The 14215-nt window shown below is 39.2% G+C and overlaps 1 protein-coding gene across 4 annotated transcripts in view; it reads left to right on the top strand.

The window, feature by feature from the left end:
* Atp2b1 (ATPase plasma membrane Ca2+ transporting 1) overlaps positions 1–8032 on the top strand; it is a 103767-nt gene extending 95735 nt beyond the window's left edge. Inside the window, exons 20-22 of one of the 4 annotated variants that reach the window (XM_005358125.3) lie at positions 1445–1627; positions 2006–2092; positions 4769–8032. In XM_005358125.3, the coding sequence (XP_005358182.1) occupies positions 1445–1627; positions 2006–2092; positions 4769–5080 (582 nt within the window). In that variant the 3' untranslated portion in view covers positions 5081–8032. Of the gene's footprint in view, positions 1–1444; positions 1628–2005; positions 2158–4768 lie in introns of all 4 variants that reach the window. The other 3 variants (XM_013350328.2, XM_026784555.1, XM_013350327.2) reach the window with 3 other exon arrangements.
* Positions 8033–14215: the final 6183 nt, after the last annotated feature.

The following is a 14215-nucleotide window of genomic DNA, read 5'->3' as shown; positions in this document are numbered from 1 at the left end:
GTAGGATGGTAATGGGGGTCTTTTCCACCTGATTATGTATTTTCAGAATAAACACACTTCATTACTTTGGTATAGAATTTAATATTTTTAAAAGCCTGAGAGAAATTTTAAGTCTTACATAGTAAACAGTTTCTTAAAATCACGGGTGTCTGAAAAACAGAGCCACAAAATGGTTTTTTAAGGCCTTGGAATCGTCTTTAACAGTTGTCTGTAAATTAAGATGCCAGAAAAGCATGATCCACCTCAACTGTACTGATCGCCGTTTTTCTTGCAGTTAGTTGCACACATTCTTCTTTTAAAGATGAGTGGTACTCAACCTTCAGGCTGTTGTCACTAGTGTCAGACCAGCTGCTGGAGAGTCAGTGCTGTCATGTCTGCGAACACAGGGTGGTGTGTTCCCGTATATGACGTGTGTGAGCTCATTCACTGTCGTTCTGCAGATCCAGCCAAACTCAGGTTTTATCTTTTTTCTTAGTTGTGTTTTTCTGGGTTCTAAGTTGTTTTTGTTACCTTAAAACTCTTTCTTGGTGATCCTTGTTGGTCCACATTTCTTTCTGATTATTTCATTGTTCTCTGATAGGCAGAGCACAAGTCTACAACCTAAAAAAATCTGCCTAATTTCAAGAAGAAAATCTCAGTGCTGCACACACACAGCCAGCAGCAGCAGACTTACGTTGATTTTGTCTGTTCATTTTAAGTGTGTGATTCTAAGAATAAAATAAAACCTGACTTAGTGCCTCAGAGACCTGGAATCTTAACCATTTCATGTGCAAATCACTTCACAAATCTGATCCTGTTTTACCCCTGTGAACGTAGATGGCAGGAGTAGAAGTTCTCCGGGCTATTCTGGTCTGAAGGCAGCTTGGTTTCCCCTTGGTAAACTCTACTTCGTAGGTATTACCTGTTAACACTCAGATGCTAATCTGTACTGTTGATGTTTCTGATAGTGTTCTTGTTTCTGGAGGCATTTATTGCTATGTATTGCTATTACCAATCAGTGTTGACTCAATTTAGATAGCTAAATTTTATAAAAATAGTTAACTGTTTTTATGACCTTAAGGATTTTCTGAATTCTCATATTCTTTTACTTGTGAATTTTTATAGTAATAATGGATTACAAGCTTGGTTTGTACCCAGTAAGACCACATGCCATGTCATCTTATTTGAAGTAAATGTAATTAATATGCGTTCAGGTGGAGACTGGATACATGTAGACACAGTAAAACATGGTTGTACAAGTTAGCATCATGAACATCTACATTAAAATATGAGAAATACCATCTTCACTTCTATTCAGAAAACATTTTGTTTTGTAAACTTGTCTTTTTTATAACTGAATAATTTTTGTTCTGAGAAAGTCACCAGCAAGACATTGGTTAAAAAAAAAAGAAACTGGATACTCCTGCAGTTTTTAATGCCTTGAGTTCTTTCCCCTGTGTTATAGCTTATTTCAACAATTCCAACTAGCCGTTTAAAATTCCTAAAAGAAGCTGGTCATGGAACACAAAAGGAAGAAATACCCGAGGAGGAATTAGCAGAGGATGTTGAAGAGATTGATCATGCCGAAAGGGAATTACGGCGTGGCCAGATCTTGTGGTTTAGAGGTCTGAACAGAATCCAAACACAGGTATGGGTCTGGTAGAGAGGTAGGAAAGCAGAAGGGAGTAATGATTTTTATCTGGGGAGCAGTCCAGACCACCTGTGCTTTGTAACTGCCTTTCTAGCCTTCCCAACCTACACAATTTATTCTTTTGAAAAATACTACTGATGGCTGAACTGAGCGAAACTTTAACTGATTATGAAAGAATGTCTCTTATATGCCCCAAGCTTTTTTTTTCCTAGCTTTTATTTTCCCCTTTCATCTCAAAATGCTACTCTTGCCTATTTATCTGCTCTGTAAAAGTGCCTTTTTCTTTACATTTTAAATGTTGGTAGATGGAACGGTCCTTTCTCTTGTTCTCTCTCTCTTGCTGAGCACGCTGTCACAATCTCTGATTCCTTGCAGATGGATGTAGTGAATGCTTTCCAGAGTGGAACTTCCATTCAGGGGGCTCTAAGGCGACAACCCTCCATCGCCAGCCAGCATCATGATGTAACAAATATTTCTACCCCTACACATGTAGTGTTTTCCTCTTCTACTGCTTCTACTACTGTGGGGTGTGAGTGTGTGTTCCTAAGTGCATGAAATTAACATTTCCTACTTCACACACCTAACGTTTCTCATTTTCTCCTTAATGTTTAAATTCATTGTTCAGGCTTTTCATAAAGCTTTCTTTTCGTAAAGTGGATTGAGACCTCAAGTGTTGCCATTGTTGTTGTTTGGTTTCTTAGAGGGTTGAATAAGAGGCGGAACAATTGCAGCCAAAGATTAGACCTGAAATCTGGGAGCTTGTCTCTGTGCTAACTTATAATTCATATGGGAAATAAAATTGTAGATAAGCACTTACGAAACTACTATAAATTTTTGAGTATATGCCTTTAAGTATATGCATACTGCATGGTTCCTAGAAGCATGTGATTTGAAACTGAGCTAAGAGAACTGGAAAATTACATTTATAATGCTAAAGAATGAATTTGGCATTTCAGCTTTGATATTGTTCTGTTGAGAAGGTAACTTAGTAGCATGAAATGAAGTTCGTGTAAACAGCCAGTTGCTTGCTTTCCTGACTTGAGCTTTGTTTGCCTGTTCTGTGTGTTTTTATAAGAAGGGGCCCTTGAATAAGCTGTGCTGTTTATATTGATTGATTTCTTGGGCTTTTCCCGTTTGTATGTACATCAGTTCAGCTGAAAAATGCATCATAGATACTATTCTTCTGCTACAAACAAAATTTTGGTCTGTCAAATTGAAAGAGAAGTGCATGAATAAAGCAGAATTATAAAGTAGCATAATAAAGTCACATGATAGTATGGGCAGGACACACTTGGTTCCATGTGTTGGCATGGCTCGGCTTCTCAGCATCAGGCTTCAAAGTTGTTGGAAACATAGACTGTCTGGGATCTGTCTTTTCCCAGGATCCCCAGTTTGTGCACTTGCACGTTAGTGTCTGCGGGTCCTGGGTGATAGTGTATGCTAATAGCGCATCACACTCTCTAACAGCCCCGTGAGGTGTAGGGACCACACTGTTGAGGAATTCTATTTGATTACAGTTCCTCATCGTCTAGTCAGTGGAAAACTAAAACTTATTTTTATCTCTTTATTTTCTGTGTAAAGGCCCAAGTTAATTTAGATCAGTGGTTCTCAACCTTCCTAATGTTGTTACCCTTTAATACAGTTCCTCATATTGTGGTGATCCCCCAACCATAAAATTATTTTTAATTTCTACTTTATAACTGCAATTTTGCTACTGTTATGAATTGTGATGTAAATATCTGATATGCAGGGTATCTTATATGCAACACTGCCCCCCCCCCCGCAAAGATGTTGCAGCCCAAAGGTTGAGAACTGCTCATTTAGACTATTAACACAGCTTACAGATGGGGGTACTAAGTCCGGAGAGACAAACAGGAGGAAGGATAGGGTCACTTAAGGGACATATGACCCTAAACATACACTTTTAAAATATACAATAATATGCCTTAATAATCATTTTATTGTTGAGATAATTTTAGTGATGAATGTTTTCTTCTAGAATGTTGGTGTCACTTAACTTATTTTAACTTTATTAGTAAATGGTGACTTCATTCTTAAAATTACTAGAATTGACACAAAAGTGAACATTTTTATGTTATCAAAATATATTTTAACTAATATAAGTGCTCAACTGAACAGATTTTTTTCTCTAAAAAAATTTCTGAATGACACTTGTTTGTTGAGCCGAATTGTCAGCACTACAGTGACTTTTTATGCTTGTCCTTTAACCTAGTTCCTTGTATACAGCAGACACCCAAAAAGAAAGGTGAATTGCTAGTCCATGAGTCTAAATAGTTAATAGAAAACTTTGGAACTTTGTGTCTGTCCCTTGGAGAATTTTTCAGAGTCCCAGAGATGGAGGGGTCTGTGTGCATGTGCGTGTGTGCGTGGTGTGTATGCTTGTGTGCACATATGAGTACGTGCCTGTGTGTGTGTGTGTGTGTCTGAAATCTGTTCTTTCTAGCAAACTCTAGTGATCAAGATATAATCTCTCATACAGAAATCCACTAACACTTATGTAGAAAAAATGGCATATACTCAAATATTTATAGCTGTTTATAGTAGCATTTTATAGATACATATGTGGGTTTGGCTTTATTCTTAACTTTTAATTAAAGAAGTAGTGGGGCAGGTGTGAGTTCATTGTGGCATTCAGCTTATATTTGCTTGGCTTTTTCATAGTTGGTGACACCCTGATTCCTAGCATGATAAATAGTAACCCTTTGTGCTTGACTTTGTTTAGCTTATTTGAGTTGTTTTGAGAAATACGTTCTTTTTGATTTAAAGATAATTCAACTAAGCTTGTGTATGGCTAAGTTCTCATTTTGCTTTTTGTTTTTTGTCGTCTTAGGGAAAAAACATCCTACACAATGGCTATTAAATTTTTAGCCAGTGACAATTAAGATTTTGTTAGTTTTCCTTTGAATGTATACCTTTTAGAGTATGTGGTTTTGTTGTTCTGTAGTGTCCTACTAAAATATTCATTTTTTTACAGTGTATTGCAAGTTCCACTGCATTACATGCAAATATGATTCACTCATACCTAGCTGTTTGTGGATTCAAACTCATAAGTGAACCATTGCTGTAGTTAAGCCACTGGTGTTCTGACATCTTTTCTATGTTTTCTGCTGTTCACAGATTCGAGTGGTGAATGCATTTCGTAGTTCTTTATATGAAGGGTTAGAAAAGCCAGAATCAAGAAGTTCAATCCACAACTTTATGACACACCCTGAGTTTAGGATAGAAGATTCAGAGCCTCACATCCCCCTTATTGATGACACTGATGCTGAAGATGATGCTCCTACAAAACGCAACTCCAGCCCTCCACCCTCTCCTAACAAAAATAACAATGCTGTTGACAGCGGAATTCACCTTACAATAGAAATGAACAAGTCTGCTACCTCTTCATCCCCAGGAAGCCCACTACATAGTTTGGAAACGTCACTCTGATTGTAAGCTGAATGTTAACACACTAGCTGCATTGTAAAGAAACAAATTGAAACTGAGTCTTTTCACATATTGTGACGGACAAGATAGTAGTCTTGTCTTTGGACTTCAACAGAAGACACACTTGTACGAATGTAGATTTATTTTTTTAAAAACAAAAAGCAAAGCTTTCTGCCGGACTGAGGGTGCTTTTTGGGGGGTGGGAGAAATGAACTGACAGATAAACAACGGCATAAATGACCTGTGGATCATCATTGGTACCCAGAATGGTCCTGACGGTGTATTAGCAGAGCTGTGGTTTATCGCAGTGTCCTTGATGGGAGAGAGGGAGGAGTGAAGCTGGGCGAGACAGAGAGCCCTGGATCATTGAGTGAATACTTTAATTTCTGCTGTTGGCTGTTAATAATTTGGATTATTTATGTTTATAAATGATACAGATCTGTTTACAAGGTTTGTAGATACTTTTTTTGTTCTTCATAGATGGGAAGCTTCCTTATAACTAATGCAGAGAAAAATTAGTCCTTCAAATACTGCTGTATTTTCAGGAAATAAAAAAGGGGTGTTTCTATTGAAACTGTACTAAATTTTTGCCTACAATTTATCTTGTTAAATATTGTAGATAAATTGCTAATACTAATAGCCAAATAGATAACACTAATGCTTTGTTTAAAAAACAAAAAACAAAAAAAGAAAACAAAACAAGACAAAAAAACAAAAAAAAAAAACATGAGCAGTGGTGTTCTAATGAAGTTATGGCATCTGTCCTAATTAGTTTCTTAAATACATTTACTACTTAATGGTTTTGAAAGAACTGTTTAATTTTTAAATTTTTTGAAAACTTGCTAATAACCTTTTGTTCAGAATTTAGTAGATTGTTTATTGCAGGACATCAAATACACAATGAAAGATGCTTGAAATGCTTTTGTTATTTCAGGCAAATCAAATTAAACTATAAAACTACAAGAGAACCTTTAGTCCTTTTTATTTTTGTCTAAATATGTTAGTTCAGTGATGTCTTGGTGAACTGTGAGTGAACTATATTGATTTTTCTAATAACTCCTTAGAGACCTGCATACAGCATAGAGGGCTGTTGGCATTTTGAAAAAGGTTAATAGGTAGAAGCATACATGTTTTCCTTTTTGTTTTTGAAACTTGTTTGTAAACATAAACAAATATGCCCTTTTATTAAATAAATACACAGCGATGGTTTTAAGACAGCTCAGTTCCTATCCTTAGTTCTGCATAGGTGATGCACCGGTCTGTTCCCTTTCACCACAATTGGAATAAATTTCAAGCTGGTAACAGCCCCACGAAGTTCTGTTTGAATTCTTTACTGGTCACCTCATCGAGTCAGGGTGAGACAGCACAGTTTGCCACCTAACATATTCTTCATAGAACTTAGTTTTATCTAAAATAGTATCACCATTTTATAAAAAGTAATGACCACCATTGTCTCTGATACATTTGTTTTTATTAAGTGGCCAAATAACAGATGAGATAAAAGGAGATAATACATGAAAACATGGGGTAAGCTTCTAAACATGATATTTGTAGATTGATGATTAACCATGTGTTGAAATGCCCATCCCTGATCAATTGAATTTCTGGGCTCTCTGCTTCTTCCCTGTCTACCTTCTTCCTTTGTTTGCCCCTTGTCTTCACCCTTTAGAAACTGGTATTGTTTCAGGGCGCAGATTTCACCAGATAAACAATCCTCAGGCTGATAAAGTTTACGAGGACTACTACATCCAAGAATGCTGACCCAGCAGAGAAACATGGTTGACGGTGCTTGATTTTTTTTTTTTTTTTTTTTTGGTGGGTGGGAGGAATCTTTTCTCTCCATCAGTTGCCTGCAGTAATCCTCTGCAAGTCTTAGAAACATTGGCTCTGTCGCATTTATCATTGTACATTTATTCATCAGGTGTTGTAGTTATTCATACTGTAAAAAGAGGTAGCATGATATATGCTGGGAAGCATATTTAGACCAGGAATCCAGAATGGCCTCCTAGTCTTGATTTTGCCATTAATGTGCTGCATGATCTTGGGGAATTACTCACCCTGAAAGAGGGTGGGGGACTAGACTCCTCTTGAAGAACCCTTTCAACTCTAAAAATTGACCCTATCCACTGAAGAAGCCTGCAAGGCATAGGGAATAGAGAAAAGGGAAATGTTTTCAGTTTTCTTTTTTTATTTTGGTTATGCTTAACTAGGAATGTAATTACCAAACGATCCAGACATGCATGTGCTTTGGAGGGTTTGTGTCGAGCTTTTCCGGTCTTCATTTTTCAACTCAAGGCAATGGCTTTTTACACCACCTCCAGTCCATAAACGGGTCTTACTTAGGCATACATGAAGTAATAGCAAGACATTGAGACACTGTAATTTCTACCAGAAATTTCCAGAACATTATGTAAGTAAAGAAAAAGAAATACAAGCAAGCAGTTAAAGATCTTGGATCCCATTATATAGAGTGTATAGCAAAATCAACATCTGTAATTCACATTTTATCTTTTATCCTCTAACAGAAGAAAAAAAACTTGTTTAATTTTGCATCCCAAATGTTTTTAATCTTTGTATATTTTTTAAAAATCCTTTTCTCCTCATCATTGCCGTTTTTGTGGTTGTAAATAGATAGACTTGCCGCACTTTGAAGCCGAGTTACTCCTTGTCATCTTACAAAATATGTGATATGGTCATTTTCATAACAGATATCAGTTTTGAACCGAGAAATGGTGATTTGTTTATAAGAAAAAAAAACCTGGCTTCCTTTCTGTGAAATTGCTCTTTGAAAATTTCATTTCCACGTGTAAGCCAACTGAGATACTACCATGATGGTGTTGATTTCCTTTGATGATGCTTACCATCTCTTTTAGCCACTGAGCCTTTTATTATTTGTCTATTTGTAAAGTTTATTTGTCTTAACTCATTTAATAAATATACTGTTTATCTGTTTCTGAATGGGGACTGAACTTTTTGAATAATGGAATGATTTGAACATCATATTTTGGCACTCCTTTTTTTCTACTTGAGATTTTTTTTTAATCTACATAGTGAAAATTCTACAATATACTTGGAATGTTAACGACCGATGCAGTGACTCAGTGTTCTCGTGTACGTGGTATCGCCTCTGGAAGTAAAATGTGTACAGTGCCCCCACTCCTGCCCACAGTGTCAGCATTCAATGCAGCATCATCTCTGCAGTCCAGGGAGGACACTGTTTTGGTTTAGAACAAATTTGTTTTCCGTATTATTAAGAAAGCTCATTAAACAGTTCTGGCTTTTCAATAAGCTACCTTAACTCTGTGATGAAAAATTCATAACAGTGAAATTTGTACGTAATGATTTTTTTATAAGTTATTACCATAAGTTCACAGGAAAATGGTGAATAGCGAAATAATTATGGATGCTGTATTTTGATAGCAGAGATTATTAAATCATTAAATATAAGTAATACACAACATGAAAGATATTTTCCATCTTCTCAGATTGGGAAGTGTCAGAACTAAGTGTTTAATTACGTTCTATTTATAAAGTGAGAGGGGAGTTTCTTTAGCCTTCATTTCTTAGTATTTACCCCCAAAGCTTCAGAAAACTCGGGTTTCTTTCTTTCCCTTCCCTCTTTCCTTCCTTCCTTCCCTCCCTCCCTCCCTCCCTCCCTCCCTCCCTCCTTCCTTCCTTCCTTCCTATTTCTTTCTTTTTCAAAACAGGTTTTCTCTGTGTAGTCCTAGCTGTCCTGGAACTCACACCATAGACCAGGCTGGCGAGATCCACCTGCCTCTGCCAGCAGCCGGCAGGAACTCAGTTTCGCATAGCTGTTTGTCTCTGCAAGCTGGGATGCTTTAGAGCTCTTCTGCCCCGACTGCATAGCAACCTTCGCCTCTTTCCATTCTTACGCATGGATAAGTCTGTTTGTGCAGGTATACTGCACCCATCCAGAGTCAACAAGGAAATTACCTTCATCCAAATCATTTATTTTTCAACAGATTAGTAGCTTTTTCCTGTAAGCTCTCAGTCTGTTTACTATATGCTTTTACAATGAGAATTACTTATTTTCCATTTTCCATATTTGTATAAAAAAAACTTATAATCAAATATCGTGCACGCAGGCTGGTTTAATCTGTTTTCTCTAAGTTCAAATGGTCATTATCGAACAGAACATTAATGGCTCCGGAATGGGGGCGTAAAGCTAATGTGTGTTTATACAGTGTCGGTGCCTGGCACAGTTTCCTTTACGGCACTGCCCTGTGAATACTACTTAAGTCATTAACGTGCACATCTGGGTTTGGGGTCAGCTCAGGACAAAGCTTCTTGTTGACATCAAGGCTTAAAGGTCATGCTTCCATATTACCAATAGTTATTGACTCGTAAGTTAGTAAAAATGCAGCATTCCAATATGCCAAGCATTTTGTGTGGGTTATGGAAATGACCCTGTGAATTCTCATTGTACACATAGAAAAACTGAGGCTTGGGAAGTTTCCATCTCGTGCTTTGGATCATGTGGTAGAACTAGGATTCACACTAGAGACAGCTTTAGAGAGCCACAGCTGGTAGCCCCTGAGCCAGAATCAGTAGCAAGGAAACTACGCTTCAGTCTTCAGCTGCCTTCACTGATGCTCCCAAGATCCCTCCCTAGACAAGACTCAAAGGCTGAGGCAGGGAGTCACTGCTTAGGATGTAAGTAGCCTAGACTTTCCTCACAGGCTGTCCCTAGCTAAAGGGTCAGGGAAGACAAGACAATGGTGTTCACACCATACTCGGGTTAGGATTTCTAAGGTAGGTGTTCTATAAGTTTCATGGCCTTCACAGGCCACCACTCACACTAACGTGGGGTGAAATCTGTCACATTAATGAGATAAGCGCACTTTTCTCTGAAGTTTGTAAACTTTGGGTGGTTTGTTGGCAGAGAAACTAGACCTACAGTCTAGAAGGCTCTGCTCTGCTTTCACGCTGTCCATGCTTCTGTTGCCCTGTCTTACGTACTCTGAAAATCTCCCAACTCTGTTTGATCCCATCCACCCCTCATCCTCCCTGAGTTATTGTGTGCTTCAATGGTATTTCCCTTGTTGAAATTCTTACCGCTTCAATATTTCTCCAAGGGAAGTGACACTGTTGCACATTAGATTCTGGCGATACGAGTTTAAGTAAATGGCAGTCCTTTTTGACTGCCGTCTTGGTTCCATCTGTGCTGATGCAGTCTGTCAGTACTCCATCCCTTTGCTTTATAAACATGAGAAGCTGCTTGCTGGCGTCCGTAGTCATCGAGATACCTTCGTGGAGATGAAGTATGTGAAGAGGTTTTTTTGCTTGTTGTTTTGTTTTAAATAAGACTGCTTTTCAAATCACCAGCCGTTGGGCATACCTTAATGAATAGCTAGAGGGTGAAGACATTGAAGGGGGCCACTAAGATCTGGAGAATATGGTATTCAAAATTCAAGTTAAGATCCTTTTCATCATAAGCCTGCTCCGAGGTGAATTCGAAGTGTGTCGGAGGGTCTTTCATGTTTCATCTTTCTGCTGTCGCCTTGAGGATACAACTTCGCTCCTGTGAGGGCAGGGGCCTTCAAACAGCACAGCCACTCCAATTCTGAGGAGTCCGATCCTGCCATCATCTCCGATCACTGCCTGGGAATTAGTCCCTGCCTGCCTTCCTGTTAAATTAGCTATCTGCTTTGATGTGTTGTTGTCCATAATCTCCTGATCTCCAGGCATTTGACAACCCCCGTGAGAAAGAATTCATACCTTTTTCACTCTAACCTAAATCAGATCATATGGGGAGGGAGTCACAGAGGTCATCACAGATGAGGAACAGTGGAGCAAAGACAAAAAGGGAGAGCCACCTACTACATTTAGCAGGAAGAGCCTTCCAGAGTCTCTAGTAGCTTGGTGCTTGTCAAGTTAGAGGGCCAAAATGATGTGGTCAGTGTAGCTGGAACGGGTGGGCCAGTGGGAGAGTGTTTTTGAAACTTAGGTAGTAGGGGACCACTTAACTTGCCTTTAGTATTAACAAGCTTGTTGAGAACTTTGGCTCTCTGTCTGAGAGAAACCAGAAGGCACTGGGCAGAGGAGAAGCAGCCTGGATTTGGAAGGATCATGACTGTTGATGGATGTCGTTGGATGCTCAGAAACTAGTTAGAAGATTACCGTAGCAGATCTGCTCTTCCAGTTTGGTGCTCTCTGCCTCCTTACAGCTGCATATGTCAGTATCTGGGCTAATTTACATTTGTCCTGCCCAAGACTGGTACCATTTTTTTTTAAGCATCTCTCCTCTTCCTCATTTGCTTCAGCCTGAATGAATGTTTCCCTGTGGATGACCATCATAGTCAGTGGTTTTTATTATAGTAACAAAGATGGTCATTCTCAGTTCTCAAGTCTAATGTCGTAGTGTGTCCTCCAACCCACCCTTTGTTTAGCTTGGTAGGAAACCCCTTTGCCCCTGCTGGTCATATTTAGCTATGGCATGGCTGCCATCTGTGTCTCTCACCTTTGCCTACTAAACATTGTTGACTTCATCTTTACAATGTATTTGAGTTGGCTCCCTCATCCTATCCTGTCATTGACTTAGAGGTTAAGAGGGCTTGCCTCCTTGATTTCCATAACTATGGTTTCTAAACGTGAACTACCTTCAACTTCGTACCTCTTTTTTTTTTTTTTTCGTACCTCTTTACAGCACAGTCATGGTCTCGATAGAAATGAAAATAAACTCAGCTTGTTTTCTGACAGATGCTCGAGCCAACCTTTTGTCTTCTATTATTTTCAGGTCCATTTCTCATTGCAGGTATCCTAGATCTTTCTATATTCCTTCAATAAAGTTTCATGCCCTCATTGGCTGACTCCACACTGTATTTTATTCCCTGAAAGCCTGTAGCATTTTGCTGTCAGGCTGTGGTCTTCACATTTCAGCATCTGCTGCTCATTCTTACTGTGTTGTTAGGCTTCAGTCCAAAGCAAGATTTTACATCTGTCTGCATTAAACCACATTAAGATTTGCTACTTTACTGAAACAACTGCTTTTCTGGAGAAAACTAAAAGGCACACGCAAGAAAGATCTGCAAACAAACCTTTGCCTGGTTTTTTGTAAACCCTATATACCAGGCTGCTGATTAGCCCAATAATTAAAGACCACCTTGTTAAATATTCCATCATGTTATATGCATTGAATCCAATAGATAATGATTAATTGAAATGTTATCAGCTGCTGTTTCTTTTACCTCTTCATTAGTTTCCAGTCCTTTTTGTTAATATCCCTATTTTCAGTTATTGTCCTTATCCCTTATATCTCAAGTCCTACCCTGTCTCCCAAAATTCACCATTATCATGAGTTTTCCCAAATTCCCTTTTCAAGATATAGTTAAGTGACCACTCCCATCGCCCAAGAAGCTTTGACTTGCCCTTACCTCCAAGCCCTCAGCTGTTACCTAGCCCTTTCTCTGCTGGGAACAGTTTGTTGTTCATGCATTCTGGCACCCCTGAACTCTTCTCTAAACTCCATCCTTTGCCCTTTTGCACTTCGTATCTCTTTGCAATGCATCTGCCACCCTGCCTCCGTCCTTCATACAACAACTGCAAAGGGCAAATGGTCCCAAGGGAGTGTTTTCACTAGGTGTGGTAGCACTCGCCTAAGAGTCTGAGACAGGAGATTGATAAATTCTCTACTAGCCTGACAAACATAACAAAACCCTTCCAGAAAAACAAAGACTGGGAAAGTGTCCAGTAGTCGAGCTCTTTTGTAACCCCATGGATTTGGTCCCCAGCATCGCTCAAAGGAGAAGCATCATTGGGGGAGAATCAGCCTTCTGGGGAAAGATGCTGAGGCTCTGGATGCGAGGGCTAGGAAGAGGCAGCATTATGTGAGAAGAGCATTTACCTGGAACTCTACAGACCTGCTTCTGGTCTCGACTCTCCTCACTCTGACAGTGGTTTGAGTCCCCAGTTTACTCAGCTGGAACACAGTCGTCCAGCCCCTGCTCTTTGAAGGTCACAGGAAGTCAGAGACTTGTCAATGCCCTAATGATTTTACGGAGAGTGCAGAATGGTGCTGTGGTCTATGAGTTCAGCAGTAACAGAGCCCTGTAAGAAGCTATTCCTGCCTCCCTGGATTTAAAGAGTTTGATATGCAAAGGATTTGCAAATGCCATCCAAGCCATAAATGCAGTCTTAGGAAGACTACCAAGGAGATGCATCAGAGAAAAAATAGTACTTGCTTCCCTTTCCACCTTGGTGTGTACTCGGTCAACCATAGAAATCTTTTTTTCTTAATGGAGTAGCTTACCTGTTGCACATCTGGCAAGTGGAGATCCAACAAATGTGCAGTGACCCAAGCAGGTCTTAGCCTTTATCACGTAGCTGAGTACCCCTAGATGCTCTGATGTGTCAGGTCAGTTGCCTTTGTTTAATTACCTTGTCCCTGGTCGAGTCTTTATTCTCATAACGATGATAAAGTACATCAGTACCCCTAAGCTTTGTTATAAGCGAATAACTGGAAGGAGCATTTAAGTGTTGATACTAACTCCACCTCCAATGGTCAACAGTGTGACCCAAACATTGGCAACTTTTTTTTTTTTTTAATTCCCAAATGATTCAAAAGTGCAGCAAAAGTTTGAGAACTCAGAGACTCTGAGAATGGCAGTCCCGGAATGTAGGAACGAGCCCAGAATGGTGAACTCACCCTCCCTACCCCCAAGATTGATGTTTAGTGCCAGAAATTCAGTTTGCTCATTTAAGATGTCTTTAAAAAGAAGAGGGGGGAAAAATGGACGCATCTCTAGTGCTCTTTAAAAAATGTACAGAGGAAGAAACATAGGTTATGAAACTTAGGTGTTTTCACTTAACAGAGCTTATAAACTAACCCAAAATCTGTTTTGGGTGGAAATATACTAAGTAGCAAGTTTAAAATCTCTCAACTACAAGTAACTTTAAAATCGGTTGATTACATGAAAACCAAAGCACTTCCTTGCTTCTAAAAATCCAGGTCCATGTTTAAAGCTGCATTTGGGCTGAAGAGATGACTCGGCAGTTCTGAGCATGTGAGGCTTTTCCAGGAGACCCGAGTTTTGATTTCTAGCACAAAGACAGCGTGACCACCTGTAACTGCAGCTCCAGGGAGGTCTGACACCTCAGGCCTTTTTGGACCCCTGCGTG

This window comes from Microtus ochrogaster, chromosome 24 (assembly GCF_000317375.1).
Source record: "Microtus ochrogaster isolate Prairie Vole_2 chromosome 24, MicOch1.0, whole genome shotgun sequence".
Taxonomy (NCBI): domain Eukaryota; kingdom Metazoa; phylum Chordata; class Mammalia; order Rodentia; family Cricetidae; genus Microtus; species Microtus ochrogaster.
The sequence above is the reverse complement of the archived record's forward strand: the minus strand, read 5'-3'. Positions and strand labels throughout refer to the sequence as shown.